The sequence below is a fragment of the Hirundo rustica genome, chromosome 6 (genome assembly GCF_015227805.2).
Source record: "Hirundo rustica isolate bHirRus1 chromosome 6, bHirRus1.pri.v3, whole genome shotgun sequence".
Lineage (NCBI taxonomy): Eukaryota > Metazoa > Chordata > Aves > Passeriformes > Hirundinidae > Hirundo > Hirundo rustica.
This window is the reverse complement of record NC_053455.1, coordinates 23,493,470-23,502,664: the sequence shown is the minus strand read 5'-3', so window position 1 is coordinate 23,502,664 and position 9,195 is coordinate 23,493,470. Positions and strand designations below refer to the sequence as shown.

Here is a 9,195-nt window from a genome sequence, read left to right as displayed (position 1 = left end):
ATGTACCCGGCCTGGGGCTTGTACGGGGCGGCTGGGCACTACCCGCCGCCCCCCACCTCCATCCCGCCCCCGCCGCTGCCCATCCCGCCCCCCAGCGTGCCGCCTCCCGCCGTTCCGCCGATGCCGCTTCCCAGCTACCCGCCGCCGGGGCCCGCGCCCCCCGCCGCCGCGCCGCCGCCCGCCGGTTCTTCGGGGTTCCTGAGCCTGCAGGAGCAGCATCTGGCCCAGCTGCAACAGCTCCAACAGATGCACCAGAAGCAGCTGCAGTCCGTACTCCTGGGCCCCCCGCCGCCGCCGGGGCCGCCCCCGCCGGGGCTGCCGCCGCCGCCGCTGCCCGGCTCCTTCACCGACTGGCAGCAGCAGCCGCCGGTGCCACCGGTGCCGCCGCCGGTCCGCAGCTACCAGAAGCAGTACGGCCACCGCGAGCCGCCGCCCCGCAAGCCGCCCCCCGCGGCCCGGGACCGCGACGGGCAAGAGCCGCCGGGCGGGCACGGTGACTGGGGCGAGCCGGTGCCCGCCGAGCCGGTGCCCATGGACATGGAGCTGTCCTCGCCGCCGCAGTCCCCGCAGCCCGCCGCCCAGCCCTACCTGCCCCCCGCCCAGCCCTACCTGCCGCCGCCCCAGGCCGAACCTTACCTGCCCCCCGCCCAGCCGCCCCCAGCCCAGTCCCCGCCGCTCCAGCCCTACCTGTCCCGGGCGCAGGCCTCGCAGCCGCCCCCTTCCTTTTCCGAGCCTCCGCCCTCCTACCTGGAGCCCCCACCGGCCACCGGCTCCCAGCCCTACCTGCCGCCTCCTGCCCAGGGCTACATGGCACATCCCCAGCCCTACCTGCACTCCTCCCAGGCCTCTCCTTCCCAGCCCGCTCAGCCCGCCCTGGCCTCCTCCATCCCTCCCCCGGTCAAGCCATCTCAGGCTCATTTCCCCCCGCCCCAGCCGTCCTTGCCCCAGCCCGCCGCTGCCCAGCCGGAGGCCGCGCAAGGTGCCGCCAAGGAGGGCGGTGGCACGGAGCAGCCGGACCCCTCCACCATGACTCCCCAGGTAAGGCGGCCCGACTGGAGTCAACCAGGGCAGCGGTGGCGATGAGCCGCTGGCAGCTACCGGGTGTTGCAAAGGTCCGCGAGTAAGGGCAGTTAATAAACACACCACATTTGCATAATACTGAAAGGATTTGGACGCAATCCGTGGAAGTGTGGTAATGGCACAGCTCTGGGGAAGCTTCATAAAGGCTGATTTATCCAGTGGTGGTGGTGGTAGTAGGGATGTAACAAGTTGGCATTTCTCGAGAAAGATTGCTTAGGGAAATGTGTTCATCCTGGCTGATTTTAATTTTCTGGAGAGTGCGTTTGTCCCTGGAGAATGTATTCCAAAGTACAGCATGTGGGCAACCTGCACCTAACCCCTGTTGGCTTTGTCTGGCTTGTTGTGAGATGCAGCAGTCTGTTTGCGTGTTGCACGTTGTGGGATGTCATTTGTCTTCAGTGACTTCTTTATTGTAGTTTTTTTAAGGGGCTGAGTTGCAGTTGTCTTCCTGATCAGTGTAGATTTGTGAGTGTTTTAATCTTATCACACAGAGTTAAAGCTGCAGAAATGTATCTGTTGTAGTACGTACTTGCCCTCTACTTAGACTTAATCCACATTTTGTGCTGTATGTCCTTGATCTTCCAAAAAATTGCATAGGGCATTGGAGGGAAATGTTCTGAAATGCCTTGAAGTGAAAAATGTTATTACTGTATATTTTATATTTGTAGACTAGGGCCAAAATACTGCAAAATATTTGCATGCTTGACTTCCTAAATGAGACCGGTTCCAGTGAACTTGATGGGACCATTCAACTGCATTGTCAGGGAGAATCCAGGCTTAAGGTTCAGCATGCACAGCGAGGCATGTGTGTGAAGCCCTCAGCTGTGTACATGGGTCAGGCAGATTCACTGAGGCTTTTGCATGGGTTTACGGTTATCTTATTGGGATCCACCTGCAAGAACAAAATAAAAGTGCACACTTTAAAATTGCTTTACTTAAATATTTTCTTTTTTTTTTTTTGGTAAATTGATCTTAGGTTTCTGATTTGAAGCTAGGTTTGCAAAATTCCTATTGTGTCATTGAAGTCACTGACACTTTAAATTTGGTAATTGCTGGGACACCTTTTTAATTGTATCTATGTAAATTCCATCTTTACATTTGTATCATATAACTAATTACTGCCTGGCAAAGCAGTGCTTTCAGTTCATTTCACTTAGTTTTGTGAAGGTTTTGGACAGTACTAATCGATCTTTTACAGTGATAACATCAAGACTTAATTTTTAGAGATGAAACCAAAACCTCAAGAAGTCGCATGGAGAAAGTGGTGTTAATTTGGTATTGAGGCAGCTTGTTGACTTTTTAAATTATTAGGCTGAGTGATAAAATAAACACTCTCTGGAAGAGTTGCAAATAGTGCTTTATTGTGGTGGGCACATGGAAGCAGCAGAATACTGATGAAGTTTACTTTGTCTGGTTTATGAGTGTTTATACAAACAGCTTCTATCTTGAGTAGTTTGCTTGCTCTCATTCACAATTCAGTGTTAATTCAAAAGGAATATGATACTTTCCTGGTCATAAATTTGTTATAACAGATTGATACAATTTTGGCTATCTTAAGCCATAAAATGAGATGGGATTTGGAGTAACAAGTTCTTACACAGTAGGAATAGGAAAAGCTAAGTGTAGTGATGCTTTCCTGTTAGTAGTCTGAAAAGCTGAGTAAAGAAACAGTGTAATTTGTCATTTGTGGTACCCTACTAAGCCATTGTTTAAACTGGCAATTGAAAGCAATTCTTTCTGTTCTCATCCCACAGTAACTGTGGCTACAGACAAATATATCAGTGTTTTTCTCTTAACTCAGAAAATATTATGCAATTTGCCATGAGTTAGTGTTTTATTATTTTCCTTTCCTGTTTAAGATACTGTTGTTTGTCTTTACAGTATCGTGAGTTTAGCGTAGTTTCTTCCATGGCTATATAGTTGGATTAAATTGCTGCATTCTTGTCAAATCCAGTTCAAATAACTGTGGTGTTTCCTTAATGTTCCAGCTGATAGTTGGGTAGTGTATGCTGCCTATTTGTTTACAGTATCACAGAATAGATAAGATTGGAAGGGACCACAGGGGGTCATCTGGTTCAACCTCCCTGCTCAAGCAGGGTCATATCCCAGAGCACGTGGCACAGGATTGTGTATTCCAGACAGTTCTTGAATATCTTCGGTGAGGGAGACTCCACAATTTCTCTGGGCAATCTGTTACAGTGTTCAGTCCCCTGCATGATAAAAAAATTCTTCCTCATATTCAGGTGGAATTTCCTGTGCATCAGTTTCTGCCCATTGCCCCTTTCCGTGTTGGCATCACCAAGAAGAGCCCAGATCCTTCCTCTTGGTACTCTCCCTTCAGATGCTTGTGTACATTGGCAAGGTCCCCTCTCAGTTGTCTCTTCTCATGGTTGAACGGGCCCAGCTCCCTCAGCCTGCCCTTATTAGAGAGAGATGCTGCATTCCCTTGGCATCTTCATTGCCCTCCACAGGACTTGTTCCAGGAGTTAAAGTGTCTCTTGTACTGCGGAGCCCAGAACTGGACACACACTTCAGGTGTGGCCTCACTAGGGCTGAGTAGGGGGGCGGGATCATCTCCCTCCACCTGCTGGCAATGCTCTTCCTACTCTGAGGATGCGTGGGTACACCTGTACCCATAAATATGTATTTATCTACATCTGTTAAATCTACCTCAGCTTTACCACCTCACCATTTAGCAGACTGCTGTGCTCTTTAAGCAGCCCCTTTGTTTTATAAGGGTGCTAAACTATTCCTTTGCAATTTTCACCTGTAAAGGACATAGCGTCCCCCAAAATAGGTATTTTGTTATGGCCTAGGGTCACCTATGTTAACTTTGGAGTAGTCTTTTGGTGTGGACTTTGGTTTAACATGTTTGGTGGTATGTCCTGTGATCAGGAGCTGAGAGTGCTGGTTTCAGTGTTCCTGTAAAATGCGACAGGCCTAGACTCTTGGTCAGCCAAAGATGGAAAAAAGCCTGTGTTGATGCTTGTGTTTTTCTTGGTCTTAAGGATTATAATTGGACTTGAAAAATTACAAGTCCAGTTGAATGACAAGTCATGGTGAAGGAGGTAAGCACTCAAATAACTGAACTTTTCATCATGAAAGTGTTTCTACACTAGCACTTCTGTTTTGCTCTAAGTTGTAAAAATCTACCTTTTTACTTTTCTCATGCTTTTCAGATAGCACAGTAATGGATATCTCTGACTCATCTGCTGAAAGTAAAACATAATTATATTATCATAGCTATGGAAGGGCCATTTCCTATTATGAGTTCTAGCCCTATGTCCAGTTGGTGGAATGAGGAGGAAACAAAATGCATCAGTGGAGACTACAATTTTGTGGCAATAGAACATGTGCTCACCCATCATAGCATCTAGCACCATGATGGCAAATCACCTTATAATGCCTTTTGAGATGGGTAGTTGAATCAGCTTTTGTATAGCTGAGGAAGTATGCTCCTGCCTTGAGCTGCACTTATTTTGGCATGTTGTTGAAGGTTTCTGACAGAGTTCATGCTGCATTGTGAATGTCTATCTTCCACTCAAAACTATGGCAGCCCTTCTAAGACATATTCTTGTCAAAAAGATTCATGGCTTGATCAATTGCATGATCCATTTAATATGAAGCATAGTCTCTCCTTTAATTGACCTCATTTCCAAGTTACGGATGTATTTTTAAAAAAAAATACACCTCCATATTTGTGTTTGCTACCACAATATCAGAAAACATAGTTTCTGATCTGAGCATGAGGTAGGTTTCTAGCAGAAAGTTACTCTTTTTTTATACCTGTTTAAGATGGGCAGAGTGATGCACTTTGGAGAAATCTCACCAGACAGCACTTACTGCTTTGATGTTGTCACACTTTTATTTTAAAATGTCTGCATCTTTTAGATTATTTTTTGTTTCTGACCGGGCTTTTATATAGGTATTTTTTTCTTAACTGTGTATGCTTGGATGGAAAGGAAGAGCAGAAGGTATAAAAGATGGAGATCAGTCACAGATTCTCAGAGGTGATGGAATTGAGAGCACAAGAATGGTTGCACTAGGTTAGACCAAAAAGTACAGTATTTTATTATTCTATCTTTGATAGTGACTAAAAGCACATGCTAAGAGAAAAACTTAAAAATCAAGGGTGTAGCAATACTTTCCTAAGATACAGGAGCTGCCTTAGCTGTAAATGGTGTATTTATTTTTAAAATACATAGACTTTTCCAAGCTATGTCTTGAATCCACAAAATTTTAGCCCTTGGAGAGGTCTCTAGTAGGGACTCTGGTGGTTCAAGACCACGTCAGGTGAAGAGCAGCCTCCCACATATCTTTCCATTCATTTGCTGCCTGATATTTCTCATATTGGAAGAGATACAGGACCGTTGGTTCTTAATCAGGTCTCTTTAAGACACTACTACTTAGGTGTTGAGATACTTATCTTTAGTCTTTTGTTCTTTATGTTAGTGGCAGCTTACTTTTTGAAGCTTCTGTCATCTGCCTTGACTACTCTTAATTCTACCTTGAAGTATTTAAAACTGAAAGCTTATTATTTCTTAAATGGATCCTTTTTGGGGTGCAACCATACCCACTTTCCTCTTCAGCTATTGAATAAATCAGGATTAATGAGAATTCAGATGATACGTGATCTTCACTATATACTGGTTCTGATTATTCTTTTTAATTTCCATAGCTTTGTTCAAACATCTTCACAATTTCTCAGCTGTCATTTTCAGTCTACTTGATGTCTGTGTTCTCTGTTCATCCTCTTCATCTCTTCTGTACATTTCCTTCTTTTTCTCTTTACTGTAGTTCTTAGATATAAAAAGCTCTAAAACCGTTAAATGTGGTACTTATATAGCATTTCTGTAGTAATTTTGCTTATTATTGCCTGTGCTCCAGATTTTTGTTAGTATTGTTTGCTATAGTTATCAAGTAGTAAGCATGATGGAGTAAAAAGTAAATTCTGTTGTGGGTTCTGTGCATGTAGAGGTTTCTGAATTTTGATTTGATCTTCTGACATCCGTTGCAATGCTGTTGCTGAAGAAGTGAGTTTTTTCCTCAAAATAATTTAAAAAACTTTCCTACAGTATGATTCTAGTGATTATCATTAATGATTTTCTATTGTTTTTCTTGTGAAAACTATCTTAGAAAATGTATGTCTATTACAGGAACAGCAGCAATACTGGTACCAGCAGCACCTGCTTAGCCTGCAGCAAAGGGCAAAAGCCCATGCGCAGGGACAGCAGCAGATGAAAAGTCCAGTAGTGAAGGATGAGCAGAGAGCAAAGTCTGAAGAAGGGAAAATGAGTGCTTCAGCTCAGCAGTCTGAACCTCCTCCTCTTAATGAATCCCTGCCTCCAGCATCCAAAGAAGATGAGTCTTCTCTTACATCTACTGAAAATCAGGTAGGCTATGTAGAGTGATGCCACTTCGTTTGTGTCCTAGATGAGCCAAAACCTCAGGAAAATTAAATCAATTAAATCATCAAATTCTCTTTTATGCTTTGTAACAATAATTGTTGTGAAGCAGTCTTAAAAAAAACCATTTGCTAAAGCTGCACCAATTAGAAAATGCACTTCTTGTATATAACATTACATATTCACCCACACGTGCACCAGGCAGGTCTGAGCTGACTCCCCCGCACCTTCCACAACATTGTCATCTTTGTCTGTGAGAGCACCTCATGATATCAAAGTGCACAATCATGTAGTTGGGGAATTCTGTGTTTAAGACACTATTTCTTAATTTCTCTCTGTCAGTTTGTGAATTCTTGCTCCCCTTCTCTCTGTGTGTTAGAGTTGGTCTGAAAGCCAAGAATTTTGCACAGAGGTTTTTTTTGTCAGCATGCTCAGTAACAGTTACTGTATAATAGATGGAGGTCATAATTGGTGTTTGAATAGTATGTGCTCCACTTTAACTTACAGCACGCAGGTTCCTACAAAGTGGCAAAAACAATGCACTTGGAGTTACTTTACTTCACGATGAAGAACCACTGTTTCTCATTGCGTTTGCTGTGACAGATAACAGATTTTCATTAATCTCTTTCCTGCAGGTAGTGTTTTTATGTATGAAAAACCTAATTGCCATCAGCCTAACCTTTAGATTAGACTGTTCATATTAAGAAAAGATGTGTTCACATTAAGAAAAGGTGGGATAAAAATCAGCCTTCCAGAAGCTGTGGGTGACTGGAACACTGAAATAGAGTAATAAAGTAAGGAACAGTGAGAAAGTTCCTGTAAAATGTGTAGTGATCAAGTGTATTTTTTTTTCTGATAGAAGCAACTTTCATTTATTTATTTGCCTTTTTCTGTAGCTCAATATTGAACCTCCTGATGACCCTGAGGAGGATTTGAGATTGCAGCAATTGCAAGCAGCAGCAGCTCAATGGCAACAGCACCCTCATCACCGGGTTGGGTTTCAGTATCAGAGGATAATGCAGAAGCATGCTCAGCTGCAGCAGATAGTACAGCAGTATCAACAGATCATGCAACAGCCTCCACACTTAGAGGTGAGACACTAAGGAGGTGGTGTTTGATATACATCCCAGGTGACCCAGGTGGGATGGTTAGCTCATTTGTCTAGCTGCTTTTTCTGGTTGGGTAGAAGTTTATATCCATTTTCCCTACTGTCACTCAACCTCAGAATGAAGAAAGCATTGACAGATGGTGATGAAGCTTCAGTAGGATGAGAAGTACAAGACTTTACACTTCTTGTAAGATTTTTCAGATATACCTAGATGTCCTAGGGTGACTTTATGATGCTTGTATTCCCAGTCGTCTGTTCTGTTTGTGCTGTATATTGAGTGCTGTGCCTTTAAGACTGGTTCTGGGAGCAAAGGGGGAGCAAGGAGAAGCGCAGAGTTTGTTTTGAGAGAACTGCCTGACTCCTCCACATTCTTCTCCAGACGGAGTGTTCAGCTGAAGCTTGGAGTGACTGCAGGACAGAGATCTTTTTGCTTTTAGTTAGTTTTAACTAGCTAGGGCAGAGAAGTTCCCTGGACTATTTTTTTCTTTTTTTTCTTGGAACTGTTTAAACCTGCTCTGGACTGAAAAAACCCAGGGGAGCACTGGGGGCTGCACCTGCGGCCCACCGGGGCCTGGACCTTGGCATTTTCCAGCAGAGGCGGAGGGACTGGGACTGATGAGAGACTGAGAGAGAGAGCCGAGCTACACCCACGGCAAGAACTTTCTCAATTTGCCATCTCACTCCAGAATGAGAGTTTTTATTGTTTCATATTATTCATTCTTTGTACTTGTGCGCACTTTGTTTGTTAAGTAAAATAGTCTTTTCCACTCTTCTCTGAGGAAATTCTTTCCCAGACTGGTTGGGGGAGGGGCCATTTGGGTTTGCTCCTGGAGGGATCCTATTCAGGGGTTTTCTCCCAGATTCGCCCTAAACCAGGACAGGAGTGAAGCTGAACACAGTATTGAATTTACTCAGCTTTGAATGTTTTGCCACTGGAGAAACAATTCAGAAAGCTCAGGTAAACATGTGATTGCACAGAGTAATTTGGAAGCTGCTCTTTTTTACAAAAATAAATATTTACAATGTTAAATGAAGTTGCCAAAAATAGACAGTAAATGTAATTAAGAAAATCAGTATCTCACATTATTTTTAACTCAAGTAATCAGTTGAAACCAGTATTGTAAGCTTTAAGCTTTTAAGTAGGAGTTGATTACTGCATTAGAGAGTTGAGTCAGCTTTTACTGGGTAGGTAGACTTCATACATTAAGCATTTCTTTGTAGGTTGGGCTGTCTATGGGGTTTTTTTTAAATCTCTTTGGGTAAACCTTAAAAATCTTGGCAAGATCAAGCCATGATTATTATGATATCCTCACATAATGAAAGACAGAACTCCTTGAAAGAAACTTCATTTGTGCAAATAAGATCTGGCAAAGGCTTAGAGAAGAAGAATTGCAGATAGCTGATGCAGTTCTGAGCAGGTTAATAGCAAAAACTGAAACCTTGAGAAATAGTCTCATAGTGTATATATGTGAATATTGATTTGGGCTTTGTTAGGATTCAGTAATAATATAGTTTATACAGATTATAGGTTTCTTCAGCTGTCCTGTTGAAGTATTCTTTACATAGATAGAGTTTATAGTCATAGAATATGTACATTTTCAC

General features: G+C 43.7%; 1 protein-coding gene across 1 annotated transcript in view; it reads left to right on the top strand.

The window, feature by feature from the left end:
* YLPM1 (YLP motif containing 1) overlaps window positions 1–9,195 on the top strand; it is a 35,641-nt gene continuing 26,446 nt past the window's right edge. The window contains exons 1-3 of the mRNA XM_040066768.2: window positions 1–1,038; window positions 6,237–6,473; window positions 7,382–7,576. Of these exons, the coding sequence (XP_039922702.2) occupies window positions 1–1,038; window positions 6,237–6,473; window positions 7,382–7,576 (1,470 nt within the window). The remainder of the gene's footprint in view (window positions 1,039–6,236; window positions 6,474–7,381; window positions 7,577–9,195) is intronic.